The sequence below is a fragment of the Oncorhynchus mykiss genome, chromosome 2 (genome assembly GCF_057628025.1).
Source record: "Oncorhynchus mykiss isolate SJ-2025 chromosome 2, ASM5762802v1, whole genome shotgun sequence".
Taxonomy (NCBI): Eukaryota; Metazoa; Chordata; class Actinopteri; order Salmoniformes; family Salmonidae; genus Oncorhynchus; species Oncorhynchus mykiss.
In genome coordinates this window covers 63,024,195-63,039,303 of record NC_143023.1, presented here as the reverse complement: position 1 = coordinate 63,039,303, position 15,109 = coordinate 63,024,195, and the positions used below count along the sequence as shown (strand labels likewise).

General features: G+C 47.4%; 1 protein-coding gene across 2 annotated transcripts in view; it reads left to right on the top strand.

Annotated features, from left to right (window-relative positions):
• The window catches only part of si:dkey-82f1.1 (DENN domain-containing protein 2A), a 41,183-nt gene that overhangs the window by 21,246 nt on the left and 4,828 nt on the right, over positions 1-15,109 (top strand). For both annotated transcript variants that reach the window (XM_021567812.3, XM_090204235.1), the window contains exons 4-14: positions 858-982; positions 2,558-2,676; positions 2,884-3,081; positions 3,557-3,650; positions 4,088-4,138; positions 4,275-4,462; positions 10,586-10,695; positions 11,614-11,683; positions 11,840-11,917; positions 12,631-12,771; positions 13,017-13,165. In XM_021567812.3, coding sequence (XP_021423487.3) covers positions 858-982; positions 2,558-2,676; positions 2,884-3,081; positions 3,557-3,650; positions 4,088-4,138; positions 4,275-4,462; positions 10,586-10,695; positions 11,614-11,683; positions 11,840-11,917; positions 12,631-12,771; positions 13,017-13,165 — 1,323 coding nt within the window. The remainder of the gene's footprint in view (positions 1-857; positions 983-2,557; positions 2,677-2,883; positions 3,082-3,556; positions 3,651-4,087; positions 4,139-4,274; positions 4,463-10,585; positions 10,696-11,613; positions 11,684-11,839; positions 11,918-12,630; positions 12,772-13,016; positions 13,166-15,109) is intronic.

The following is a 15,109-nucleotide window of genomic DNA, read 5'->3' as shown; positions in this document are numbered from 1 at the left end:
AGTTCACAAGTTAAACTAAGCTAGCAGTGTTATTAAGTCTTATTGAAACATTCAGTGAAAGTTTAAGGAAGTTATTAAGAAACTCAATGTATTTCCTTTAAATTTCATTCTAAACAATTACAACATTTAGCAGCTGTTCTCAGAACATTTTATTTTATTACCTTCAAATATCCTATCATTTCTGTTCTCAGAACCTTAACCTCCCAGGAAAACTTTCAGGGAACCATAGTAAAATCTTCTCCGAACCTCCCTGCAACCTAAAAATGTACATTCCCAGAACAAGTGTTCTTCAGTTTTACTGGTCAGGAAACCTATGGCTTCGTTCCCAGAACGAAGCCATAACCAAATACAACCAAACCAAATACATGTTTCCACAACTTCCAAAGAAACAAATGTGCTAGCTGGGAGAGTGTGCCCTGGTAAAAAATAGTGCGCTATATACGGAATAGGGTGAGGCTGTCCAAAATGGCAGTCTCTTGTGGGTTTTACAGAACAATAGTCCTACTGGAAGAGATACTGTCTGTTTCCCACTGGGCCAGACTGTTTGGCAGCAGTGGTGCACACACAGAGATGGGCATTCAGAGCTGGCCAAGAGGAGTATCTGTCAGTCTGCCTACACACACCTTTACCATCTGGAGGGCTTTGGAGATAGGTAGTTCTAGACTGAAATGCCTTTCTTTGCTTCCTTTACCTCGGTCCCAGAGGTAGAGAGGGAGCATATGCAAACAGTTTATCTTGAATCTTCACCACCAGCCAATACTGTCAAGTCAGATTATTTGTGTTCCTTAACTTAAATCCACTACTTCCACTACCAATATGTTTCTCCCACCTGGCTGATCCGTGTGTCTGTCCTACAGGAAGTCCTATGAGTTTGAGGATCTGCTGCAGTCGTCAGAGAGCAGCAGGGTGGACTGGTACGCTCAGTCCCGACTGGGCCTACCACGTACTTTATCAGAGGAAAATGTCTACGAGGATATCCTAGGTAACACACCTTCTTCCTGGTCCTAAGCATATGTTCCTAACATGGGCTTGATGGCTCAGTTGGTTGGAGCTGTGTTGGTTTGTTTGCAACATCAGAATTTCTGCACGAACCACATATACAGAGTATGTTCTTATACTGTACGTTCCTAACACTGGATAGTGGAAGTGTTTAAGGGTTGACTCGTGTCATGGGCCCTTCTGCTCAGGGACAACTCAATGCCACAGAGTTCAGGGGCATGTTCAGTAGGTTACACTGTAGCATAACTCAGTGGGAAACAAAGCTGTTTTGTTATTGGACAAGTTCTGTTTCAAAAGCATTTGTTACTTACTGAACACAACCCATGTGTCACTAAGGTTTTCTTTTGTGCTTTTTAATTAAGAGGCATGCTGCTTCGGTATTGTTATTTGTAACAATGTGGTTCTCTTACCTACGTTTCTACATTCTGTCTACTGTGTTGAACTAACCCCACCTCCAGCCTGTTTAATATCATGTTGGTGTAATGGAGTTTTGTGCGGTCTTAACATTTGTGTGTGTGTGTGTGGGGGGGGGGGGGGGGGGGGCGCATATTTGTGGCTTAGTCCCCTGGTGCATTTTTGGCAACATTCTCCATGGTTTCTATAGTTTCTTCGCTCACACACTGAGTATTGGTCGTTACATCTAGGGTATATTCAGGTCTGTGCTTTAGAGCTCAACCATAACAATCAAATGGTGTATTTTATTGCATTTGGGTGCTGCCTATACTTAGTCTGTATTTTCTTAGTGTCTAAGTGGTGTACCTAGAGTGATTTCTAAGACATGGTCTACCGAACCCCCGGCCCCCCATGGGTCAAGTAACTCATGGCTCACTGTAGGAGCAGCTTTAAGTGCTTATGGGAGGAAGAGTTGGAGCTACAGAGGGAGGCAAAGGCGGGACAGCAGACTGTTAGAACTGGGTATGAGTGTCTCCACCATTAACCCCCCCCCCCCCCCCCCGAAAAGCTAAACACAACCAACTTGAGCTTGCTCTTTAAAATAGACAAAGCAGCAACCATCACTTGAGAAATCTCTACCACAGACAGTAGTAGGCCTATAATGATATAGATGTTTGCCAGTGAAATGTGAAAACCAGTATTCTAGCTGATCCCTTGTTTTTCTGAGGAGAGGAGGGGGAAGAACTGTCTGTCCCGGTCTGACGTCCCCCTCCAACAGGTCCATCTGGTAGATGGATCGACGAGGGAGAAGAGACCGGCCCCGGCTCTGGAAAATGGGCCTCACTGTCCCTGCCTCTCTCTCTCTTATCTGCGCTTACAGCAATGATTGGAGTTACTGGTGCTGTAGTGTAAACTGCATCTGTGCTAGAGAGGGCAGTTTATCTTGGTGAAATATGATCTTGGTTGCAAGCAAGCACTGCTTCTGGCAGGTCTGTACATACACACATCTGGAGCAAAAATATTGGAAATGCAACCAAAACATACTGGCAATGAATTCGAGCACTCATTTGGGTAGATTGCCGTCCAATTAGAAACGTAGGACATTAGAATCGTGGTTCGATAGCATGTTGCTGAGTTTTTATGTGGCGGTCTGTTTCCTTTGCAGACCCTCCGTCAAAGGAGAACCCTTACGAAGATATAGAGTTGAAGAGAAGTTGCCCTGGAAACAAGCGCTCTTTACCCATCTCCTCTCCCTCATCCCTTGTCCTCGACACACCGGCCAAGGTGCATAATGTAGAATGTATTGTCCCTGCTAGTAATGTGCATTGTGCTTCTAGTGAATGTGACCATAGTAATCAACTGCTTGTAGTGATCAGATTGTGAACTAATCATAATGTCCACTATACAATTTCAGGAGGAAAAAAACAACACATTAATACACGTCTCGGCCTCCCGCTCTTCCTTCTCTTCCTCTATTCTGTCTCCCTCCAGCTGTCCTCAAAGCCAGGTTTCTTCAGGCAGAACTCAGAACGCCGCAGCTTCAAGCTCCTGGACCTGCGTAAGACCAACCGGGACACCGGCATCTCCTCGCCCTCCCGCATCAGCCCCCCCTCCACCCCCAGCAGCCCTGACGACACTCCCAGTCTCTCAGGAGACCCCTACAACCGCAGACGCAGAAAGATCCCCAAGGTAAATGGGGGGCCTACCAGACGCCTAACCTCCCCCATCCTCAGTGATTTACAAGCACAGTCTACTGCTTTGGGGTGCCTGGTGCTCTCAATCGTCCCAGTCTACTGCCAAGGCATGGCCTGCCTCATGCAGTTGTCTGGGAATAACTTAGACAGGACAGAGACAGTTAAGAGAATGTCCCTAGACAGGACAGTTAAAGATTTATTCTGACAATATATTTCCATGGAGAGACCATGTCTCCCAACAAGTGTTGTGTCCAACAACTCTCATAATAGTACTGTGTGGTTGCTGCCGGTCTGTTAATGCCTCTGCCAGTAATACTGTCTTAATAGCCTTTTTTGGCAAGGCAATGACCGAAGAGCTGGCTAATAAAGCAGAAATAGATTGGCACTCAGGTTAACCTATGTAGTGAGAGGGTTGTTCTGGGAAGTTACGATGGAGGATTCTATTGTTGTGCTACTTCTCCTCCCTACAGATGGTGCTGAAGATCAACGGCATCTTCGAGTTGAGGAGAGGGAAGAAACGCATAAAGAGGGTGTCTCAGTCTACTGAGTCCAGCTCAGGGAGAGGTGAGGGGAGACCTGCCAGGAACACACCGAGGGGAAGTGGCTCAAGCTGCTTAAAGGCTTACCCCTACACTGCTACACTTCTACCTCCTTACGACCCTATCCCACTATTCCCCTAACCACCTAGCCGTTAGTTTCACAGCTGCTTTCGCTACACAGTTTGGACAACACTGCCTCATATCTCCATAAAAGCAACAACACTCCTCCATATGTGTCCACTTAGCTTTATGGGCATGTTTACATTTTTGGGTCAGTTGCATTTGACCCATTTTTCAGATGAACATTTTGTTGTTGCTTAATCAAACACAAATGTGGAAAGAGTTTGTTATTGTGAATGAGTACTATGCCATATGTGGAAATGTTCTGCCTCAAATGTTATTTCACATTATTTACAATGTGGTGGTCACATTCACTCATTATTCTGTTTCTCTTTGATGCAGTGACCGATGACAACAGTGAGTCCGAGAGTGACACAGAGGAAAAATTGAAAGGTGAGGACATCCTCAAGACTATCTGTGTGAGCATGTGTGCGTGTACTGAAATGTATAGTGCTCTCTTCTTTCTAGAGGAGGAATGATTGGATGAAATCTGCCATTCCTTTGGATTAAGTGTATTTTGATGTGTCAGCTCATAGCCAGCGTCTGTCATCGGTGCAGTCCATGTTGAGGCAGACGGGGCGGTGCCGGACCCTGGAAAGGGGCCCGATGGACCTACAGGAGAGGAAGCTGTTTGAGTACTTCATAGTGGTGGCACTTCAGAATACCAAGGCTGGAGCTCCTTATCTACCAGAGGTCACTCAGCAGTTCCCCATCAAGGTAGTCCAAGCTGACAGCTAGTCCTCAACCAACTGGAGTGTTCATGTGTTTATCGTATAAGTGAAAAACATTTTTAAAATGAGTGCACCTACAGTATGTGTGTGCACATGCATCTCTGTAGTGTGTGTGTGATGTAATATCAGACAAGTTTGGAGACACCTACTCATTCAAGGCTTTTCTTTATTTTTACCAGATTCTACATTGTAGAATAACAGTGAAGACATCAAAACTATGAAATAGCACATATGGAATCATGTAGTAACCAAAGTGTTTGTAATGCGATGCTACTGGCGGCAGAGAAGTCAGGCGCAGGAGAGCGGAAACTGATTTACAACGGTTGTTTAATAACTATAAACCACCGTCAACAGAATAATACAATAAATGCACAAGCACTACAACAAGGACATGGGGGGTAACAGAGGGTTAAATACACAACATGTAATTGATGGAATTGAAACCAGGTGTGACGGAAGACAAGACCAAACCAATGGAAAATGTAAAGTGGATCGGCGATGGCTAGAAGGTCTGTGATGTCGAACGCCGCCCGAACAAGGAAAGGGGCCAACCGGGGACGAGGCGCAGGGCGATCCGGACGAAGACGGAACTCCTGCAGCATTGAAGGGTACAACACGCCCTCGACCGGAACCCAGCACCTCTCCTCCGGACCGTACCCCTCCCACTCCACGAGATACTGAAGGCCCCTCGCCCTATGCCTCGAATCCAGTATGGAGTGAACGGAGTAAGCCGGGGCCCCCCTGATGTCCAGAGGGGGCGGAAGAACCTCTTGCATTTCAGACTCCTGGAGCAGGCCAGCCCCCACCGGCCTGAGGAGAGACACATGGAACGAGAGGTTAATACGGTAATTGGGTGGAAGCTGTAACCGATAACAAATCTCGTTCACTCTCCTCAGGACATTAAAACCTCTTACAGCTACCCCCCACTTTTTTCAATTCCCGCCTGAAGACATTCCCAAATCTAACTGCCTGTAGCTCAGGCCCAGAACCAAGGATATGCATATTCTTGGTACCATTTGAAAGAACACTGAAGATTGTGTAAATGTGAATTGAATGTAGAAGAATATAACACAATATATCTGGTTTAGATAATACAATGAGACAACCATACATTTTTTCTCATTGTTGTATCGTCATCTTTAAATGGCCCCACAAACCGCGGACTCAGCTTCCGGCAGGGCAGGCGGAGGGGCAGGTTTCGGGTCGAGAGCCAGACCCAGTCCCCCGGTGCAAACACCGGGGTCTCACTGCGGTGGCAATCCGCATTCTTCTTTTGGCACTTCACGGCCTGCTGAAGGTGGACACGGATGGCTTCCCATGTCTGATCCGCGTGCCTGAACCAGTCGTCCACCGCAGGAACCTCGGTCTGACTGATGCCAAGGCACCAGAACCAGCTGGTACACCAGTACGCACTGAAAGGGGGAGAGGTTAGTGGAGGAGTGGCGGAGCGAGTTCTGTGCCATCTCGGCCCAGGTCACGAACGCAGCCCACTCCCCCGGCCGGTCCTGGCAATAGGACTGCAGAAACCTACCCACATCCTGGTTCACTCTCTCCACCTGCCCATTACTCTCGGGGTGAAACCCTGAAGTAAGGCTGATCGAGACCCCGAGACGTTCCATGAACACCTTCCAGACCCTAGACGTGAACTGGGGACCCCAATCAGACACGATATCCTCAGGCACCCCGTAGTGCCGGAAGACGTGTAAACAAGGCCTCCACAGTAGGTAGGGCCGTAGGGAGACCGGGCAGAGGGAGGTGACGACAGGACTTAGAGAAACGATCCACAATGACCAGGATCGCGGTGTTACCCTGTGAGAGTGGAAGATCAGTCAGAAAATCCACCAACAGGTGCAACCAAGGCAGCTGTGGAACGGTTAAGGGGTGTATCTTACCTCTGGGCAGGTGCCTAGGAGCCTTACACTGGGCGCACACCGAGCAGGAGGAAACATAAACCCTCACGTCCTTAGCCAAGGTAGGCCACCAGTACCTCCCGCTCAAACAGCGCACTGTCCGACCGGTCCCAGGATGACCAGACGAGGGTGACGTGTGGGCCCAATAGATCAACCGGTCATGGACAACAGACGGGACATAGACGCCCAGCGGGACACTGGACGGGACCGGGCTCTGCACGTAACGTAACGCCTGCTCTATGTCCATGTCCAGCTCCCACACTACTGGCGCCACCAGGCAGGAGGCGGGGAGTATGGGAGTGGGATCCATGGGCCGCTCCTCTGTGTCATACAGCCGGGACAATTCTTCTGCCTTTACGTTCTGGGAGCCTGGTCTGTTGGAAAGGGTAAACACAAAACGGGTGAAAAACATGGCCCACCTTGCCTGGCGAGGGTTCAGTCTCCTCGCTGCCCAGATGTATTGTGGGTTGTGATTGTGGTGGTCAGTCCAGATGAGAAAAGGGTGTCTATCCCCCTCAAGCCAATGTCTCCACGCCTTCAAGGCCTTGACGACAGCCAACAGCTCCCGGTCCCCCACGTCATAGTTTCGCTCCGCTGGGTTGAGCTTCTTCGAGAAGGCACAGGGGCGGAGCTTCGGTGGCGTACCCGAGCGCTGAGAGAGCACGGCTCCTATCCCTGCCTCGGACGCGTCCACCTCCACTATGAACGCCAAAGAGGGATCCGGATGGGTCAGCACGGGAGCCGAGATCAACAGAGCCCTCAGGTGACTCGAAGCCCTGTCCGCCTCAGCCGACCACTGCAAACGTACCAGGCCCCCCTTCAGCAGTGAAGTAATGGGAGCCGCTACCTTACCTAAACCTTCGGTAGTAGTTGGCAAACTCTAAGAACCGTTGCACCTCCTTTACCGTGGTGGGAGTCGACCAATTACGCTCGGCTGAAATGCGGACCCTCTCCATCTCCACCCCTGAGGTGGAAATGCAATACCCTAGGAAGGAGACGGATTGCTGGAAAAACAAGCATTTCTCAGCCTTGACGTACAGGTCATGCCCCAACAGGCGACCAAGCACCCTGCGCACCAGGGACACATGCTCGGCGCGTGTAGCGGAGTATATCAGAATGTCATCAATATACACCACTACACCCTGCCTGTGCAGGTCCCTGAAAATCTTGTCGACAAAGGCTTGGAAGACTGATGGCACATTCATCAACCCGTACGGCATAACGAGGTACTCATAGTGCCCTGAGGTGGTACTGAAAGCCATCTTCCACTCGTCTCCCTCTCGGATACGCACCAGGTTGTAAGCGCTCCTGAGATCTAGTTTGGTGAAGAAGCGCGCCCCGTGCATTGACTCAATCGCTGTGACTATGAGTGGTAGCGGGTAACTATACCTCAGTGATCTGACTCAGACCCCGATAGTCAATACATGGGCGCAGACCTTCCTCCTGCTTCACAAATAAGAAACTTGAGGAGACTGGAGGACCGAATGTACCCCTGACACAGGGATTCGGAGACATATGTTTCCATAGCTTCCATCCGCCTGTGAGAGGAGAAACGCATGACTCCTGGGAAGTGCAGCGTCTACCATAAACCCCCGTCAACAGAATAATACAATAAATGGGTCAAACAAAACCCGGTAAATACCAGCATACCGTGCACAAGCACTACAACAAACAATTACGGCCAAGGGGGGAGAGAACAGAGCGTTAAATACACATGTAATTGATGTAATTGGAACCAGGTGTGATGGAAGACAAGACAAAACCATTGGAAAATGAAAAGTCTGTCAGCGTAGTGTCCAGAGCATGGAGGCGCTACCAGGAGACAGGCCAGTACATCAGGAGACGTGGAGGAGGCCGTAGGAGGGCAACAACCCAGCAGCAGGACCGCTGCCTCTGCAGGACCTCTGCCTTTGTGCAAGGAGGAGCACTGCCAGAGCCCTGCAAAATGATCTCCAGCAGGCCACAAATGTGCATGTGTCTGCTCAAACAGACTCCATGAGGGTGGTATGAGGGCCAGACGTCCACAGGTGGGGGTTGTGCTTACAGCCCAACACCGTGTAGTTGGCATTTGCCAGAGAACACCAAGATTGGCAAATTCGCCACTGGCGCCCTGTGCTCTTCACAGATTTGCTCAGTGTGAACCTGCTTTCATGTGACAGACGTGACAGTCTGGAGACGCTGTGGAGAACGTTCTGCTGCCTGCAACATCCTCCAGCATGACCAGTTTGGCGGTGGGTCAGTCATTGTGTGGGGTGGCATTTCTTTGGGGGGCCGCACAGCCCTCCATGTGCTCGCCAGAGGTAGCCTGACTGCCATTAGGTACTGATGTGAGATCCTCAAACCCCTTGTGAGACCATATGCTGGTGCGGTTGGCCCTGGGTTCCTCCTAATGCAAGACAATGCTAGACCTCATGTGGCTGGAGTGTGTCAGCAGTTCCTGCAAGAGGAAGGCATTGATGCTATGGACTGGCCCGCCCGTTCCCCAGACCTGAATCCAATTGAGCACATCTGGGACATCATGTCTCGCTCCATCCAACAACGCCACGTTGCACCACAGACTGTCCAGGAGTTGGCGGATGCTTTAGTCCAGGTCTGGGAGGAGATCCCTCAGGAGACCATCCGCCACCTCATCAGGAGCATGCCCAGGCTCCTGTAGGGAGGTCATACAGGCACGGGGAGACAACACATACTACTGAGCCTCATTTTGACTTGTTTAAAGGACATTACATCAAAGTTGGATCAGCTTGTAGTGTGGTTTTCCACTTTAATTTTGTGTGACTCCAAATCCAGATCTCCATGGGTTGATAAATTTGATTTCCATTGATAATTTTTGTGTGATTTTGTTGTCAGCACATTCAACTATGTAAAGAAGAAAGTATTTAATAAGAATATTTCATTCATTCAGATCTAGGATGTATTATTTTTTTGAGCAGTGTATATTTTATATTCAGTAGTAGCCACCCTTTGCCTTGATGACAGCTTTGCACACTCTTGGCATTCTCTCAACCAAACCATCTCAATTGGGTTGAGGTCAGGCGATTATGGAGTTCAGGTCATCTGATGCAGCACTCGATCGCTCTCCTTGGTCAAATAGCCCTTACACAGCCTGGAGGTGTGTTGGGTCATTGTCCTGTTGAAAAACTAATTATAGTCCCACTAAGCCCAAACCAGATGGGATGGTGTATCGCTGCAAAATGCTGTGATAGCCATGCTGGTTAAGTGTTCTAAATAAATCACTGACAGTATCACCAGCAAAGCCCCATCACACTTCTTCTTCCGTGCTTCACGGTGGGAACCACACATCAGAGATCATCCGTTCACCTACTCTGCGTCTCACAAAGACACGGTGGTTGGAACCAAAAATCTCAATTTCCACCGGTCTAATGTCCATTGCTTCTTATTGGTGTTCTTTAGTGGTTTCTTTGCAGCAATTTGACCATGAAGGCCTGATTTCATGCAGTCTCCTCTGAACAGTGGATGTTGAGATGTCTGTTACTTGAACTCTGTAAAGCGTTTATTTGGGCTGCAATTTCTGAGGCTGGTAACTCTAATGAACGTATCCCTTGCAGCAGAGGTAACTCTAGGCCTTCCTTTCCTGTGCAGGTCCTCATGAGACAGTTTCATCATAGCGCTTGGTTTTTGCGACTTCACTAAAACTTTAAAAGTTCTTACATTTCCGCATTGACTGACCTTCATGTCTTAAATTAATGATGGACTGTTGTTACTCTTTGCTTATTTGAGCTGTTCTCTTGCCATAATATGGACTTGGTCTTTTACCAAATAAGGCTCTCTTCTACATACCACCGCTACCTTGTCACCACACAAAGGGTTGGCTCAAACGCATTAATAAGAAAATAAATTCTACAAATTAACAACTTACCGAAGCACACCTGTTAATTGTGATGCGTTCCAAGTGACTACCTCATGAAGCTGGTTGAGAGAATGCCAAGCGGGTGCAACGCTGTCAAGACAAAGGGTGGCTACTGAAGAATCTCAAATATGAAATATATTTTGATTTTAACACTTTCTTGGGGTTACTACATGATTGTGTGTGTTATTTTATAGTTGATAGTTATTTTATAGTTTTGATGTCTACAATGTAGAAAACAGTTAAAAATAAAGAAACCCTTGAATGAGTAGGCGTCAACTTTTGACTGGGACCATAGCATTGAAGCTAACCTGTTTATTCTCTCTGTCAGCTGGAGAGGAGCTTCAAGTTCATGCGGGAAACAGAAGACCAACTGAAGGTCATTCCTCAGTTCTGTTTTCCTGACGCTAAGGACTGGGCCCCCGTTGACAACTTCCCCAGGTCAGGCTGCTCACACACACATGAACCCCTCCCACCCCACCCCACATAGGTGTTGACAAATGAAGAATGGGAGGCTAGTGAGCTGTTAATAAAGTGCTTTAGGTACTATGAAACAACCTGTCACTTCTTCCTGACACACATTGCCCAATAGTACCAAGACCAGGTCAATCTCACAAGCACTACTTTGTTTCCAAAAGTGACAGTATGTTTCTGGTGGGAGACAGGTAATAATTACCCTTTACCAAATGTTTTATGGGTACCGGCTTTTGGAATGTTAGCTCAAGTAGACCGAGGCAGCATCCCAAATGGGATCATTATCCCTATTTGGTGCACAACTTTTGACCAGGTTTGAATGGGCTCTGGTCAAAAATAGTGCACTATATAGCGAACAAGGTGCCATTTGCGATGCAGTCAGAGCCCCATTACACACACCTGCAGGGCAGAGACGTTGATCTGGCTGACACGGTTCCTGTCAGAGAGCCAGGGTTGGTCAATGCACACCTGTCAGACAGACTGGAGCTGTATTTCTGGGGGTTATGCAGAGTAAGTCTGCCCTGAGGGGAGGACTGGAGAACAAAGTAGGGGGTAATTGGTTTTACTGATATCAAGAAATGACCAGGGTGGTTGGATTTTTCCTTAAAACAGGATCAATGAGCAGCGAACTATCCTAGATGTTATTAAAGTTGATAAGATTACTTTAAAATGGTGCACAGACAGTGACCCATTTTTTTCAAATGTCTAAGTAAATAAGAGGTACGTTTTTCAAAGTTGGCTGGCTAATCTGAGGTTGTTTTGTGAAATACAGACATGAGTTTGAGTGCTCTATTTTCAACACACAACTCACTCAATTTCTTAACAGTTTTATTGCTCCTACATATGAATAGTTTCCAACCTGTGTGAATTAACTTATTTTTCCAGTGAAACTTTCTCCTTCGTCCTGACTGGTGAGGACGGGAGCAGACGGTTCGGATACTGTCGTCGTTTACTGGTAAGCTACTCAAATGGCTACTTTTGTTATTTTCACCACATCCACTTCCATGTGTGTGTCACCGAGTGATGATAGTGATTGGAAATCCCTGTGTTGAAATTAATTCAAACTGGAGGGCCCTATCATTCCCTGCACTGTCCTGCTCTGGGTCCACAGCCCAGTGGTAAAAGCCGGAGGCTGCCAGAAGTCTACTGCATCGTCAGCCGGCTGGGCTGTTTCGACCTCTTCTCTAAGGTACAGTATACTATACACATATTGCCTGGAGTTTTTCCTGGTCAGGTCACATGTTCAGGCCAAACTCCCGGACTTCAGTTCAGTATGGCCACCCACAGTGAGAGGAACTGGAGCCCACATGTACCCACAGAGCCCCTCCCTCTCCCTGTTTGTCACTTTCCCACCGCAGCTTTTCAAGCTGCAGCCCTGGCCACAGTACACAAAGACACATGTGAACCCCAGCTGATGTGGTTACCACAGTGGAATATTGGCATAGGCTCCCCTGTAATGAGCCACTGATTTATGTGTGTCAACATACATGCACGTATGTTATGTGAGTGTGCAGTTGCCCGTGCTGCTTGCGTATATTTGAGAGTATAAAATATATTATAAACTGGGTGGTTCGAGCCCTGAATGCTGATTGGCTGAAAGTTGTGGTAAATCAGACCATATACCATGGGTATGACACACCATGTATTTTTACTGCTCTAATTACATTGGTAACCAGTTCATAATAGCAATAAGGCACCTCTGGGGTTTGTGGTATATGGTCAATATACCACGGCTAAGGGCTGTGTCCTAGCATTACTTAAATGTGTTGTAGTGCATAAGCTTCAGTTTAGTGTACTGTTAAGTGTACTTTCTATACCATATTTAATTGTGTAAGTTAATGTGCTTTAGGTTATAGTGTACTTCCTACTCCATTGTGAATGTGTGTGCCGTCTTCCCCCTAGATCCTGGATGAGGTAGAAAAGAGGAGGGCCATCTCTCCAGCCCTGGTGCAGCCCTTCATGAGGGGCATCATGGAGGCTCCATTCCCCGCCCCGGGGAGAACCATCACTGTGAAGAACTTCCTGCCTGGCTCAGGCACTGAGGTGAGGGGGAATAACTTTACAGAGTAGGGGTGGCTAGAGTCGATACCACCACTGGCCATAGGAGGTGGCCTTTGGCTTTACTGAAAATGTCATTGACTTGAGGTGTTTATCTTGTGCGTTATAAACTTTGAATGTGTGTACACTGTGCTGTATGCAAGTGTTTTGTGACGTTAGTAGCCTGTGTGTTTATGTAAATACATCTCTTTCTCGCTCTCTCCCCCTCTCTCGTTCTCCATCTTTCTCAGGTGATTGAGCTGTGTCGTCCGTCTGACTCTCGTCTGGAGCATGTGGACTTTGAGTGTCTGTTCTCCTCTCTGTCGCTGCGTCTGCTCCTCAGAGTCTTCGCCTCTCTGCTGCTGGAGCGCAGGGTCCTCTTCACCGCTGACAAACTCAGGTGGGACACTACTGTGTGCTCTATGGCCACTGGTGATGGGGGATCTATACAGTTACTTTGACTCCAAGTATCGATTTGTCATAGGTGTTTTTGTTGTTGCTAGTTAGCGTCAGCTAGCGCTAGTCTTCTGTACCTGCGGCAAAACGCAGCTATTTTTTTATCCTATAGCTTGTTCTCCAAGGTTTTTTCAGCATTCCCCCCCCCCCCCCCCCCCCCCATGACTGATCAAAACTAATTTCCTCATGTTCTCTTTTGTCTCTCTACTGCAGACTTATACAGAGCAATATGTTAGGAACATCAAAATAAAATTGCAGTACTGAATCGCAATACCTATAGAATCATGAGAACCTCCATACGTATTGTATCGGCACCTAAGTATCATGATAATATTGTATCATGTGAGGTCCCTAGAAATAGCCCAAGTGGCCACGTCCCAAAACAAGCCCTAGCCTAGAGGTTGTTTATGGACTAGCTAATGGCTATGTGTGTTGCTCAGTGTCAGATTCAGAAAATGTTAATGTCCTCAGAGGCAATTCATCTTGCAGCAGTCATAGAACATATCACATCTAAAAATGTCAAATAAATAGCAAAGATATTTACAAGCAAATAGGCAGGGTAAGTGCAGTTTCATAGTGCATGTGCTAAGTATAATTAGTCCAACATTTTAAGTTGCAGAATTGCATTTGGAATACAAGAGTACTTGGCCCCATTTTTATTTTGTTTAAATAAATATATTTTTTTAGCCTTCGGTAGTCTGTACCTGTGGCCAGATGGAAGGAGCTGGAATTCCGGGTGGAGTGTATGGGAAGTGTCCACTGCTATTATATTTACCTTCTGGAGGGATCTGCCCAGGTAGAGAGATGACAGTTCTTGCTGTTGCTGCCCCATGATTTTTCCACAAGTCCTGACTATCTTGCCCAACCTATTTTTCTGTGCCACCTTGATATTCCCAATCCAGCAGGTCAAGCAGTAGGACAGAATGCTCTCAATGATTTATAAAAGAGAACCATGATGGTTAGATCAACATTAAAGTGCAGTTTCCGTAGGAAATAGTCTGTTGGCCTTCAAAATAGCGTCAGTACACTGATCCCAGGACAGCTTGTTGTCAATGACTAGCCCAATGTATTTGTACTCCTCCACTATTTCAATGGGCACACCTTATATCAGTGATGGTGTGTGCATGGTAGTGTTCCTTCAAAGGTCAATCACCATGTCCTCTTGTTTTTGATGTATTTAATATTACATGGATGACTCCGACCAGACAGTAAAATCATTCAGACGGTCCGTGCTCGGTTTCATCCCCTTCAAGAAGACTGACCAAAGCAGTATCGTCAGCATATTTGATCAGGTGGCACCCTGGGAACCGGCTCCGGCAGCTGTCTGTATACAGTATGTATAGTACTGCAAATTGGAGGGGGTCAAGAAGGTGTCTGGTGGTGGTTTATGTATGCCTTGATGATCTTTTCAATAGATTTAATCAAGGTAAGAGCGACAGGTCTGTAATCATTTGATGCAGATGGATGGGAGGTTTTGGAACAGGTACAACAATAATTTTTTTCCATAGTGATGGAATTTCCAATGTATCCAGGAACTGCTGAAAGAGAGCAGAAGATACCACTCAGCTGAGTGGTACAGTGTTTCAAGACACAACCACTTATATTATCAGGCCCCTGGCTCTTTCGTGCTCCAGTGCTTTTGAATGCTCGTTGTACGACTTCCTCATTGATGACAATCACGCTCTCTGTTGCCATGACATCCTCGTCCAGACAGGCCAGGGGAGCGAGGGCACCCCCTGTTGCAAAGCGAGTGAAGAACTTAAGTTCATTGGCTGTTGAGGGCACACCCTCTCATCCAGGCAGGGATCGATACGTTGCCTCGCTGTGAAAGGGGCGTTTGCCCAACCGGGCAGACGGAGAGTCTCCCTGTAACATTATCTGTTGCACC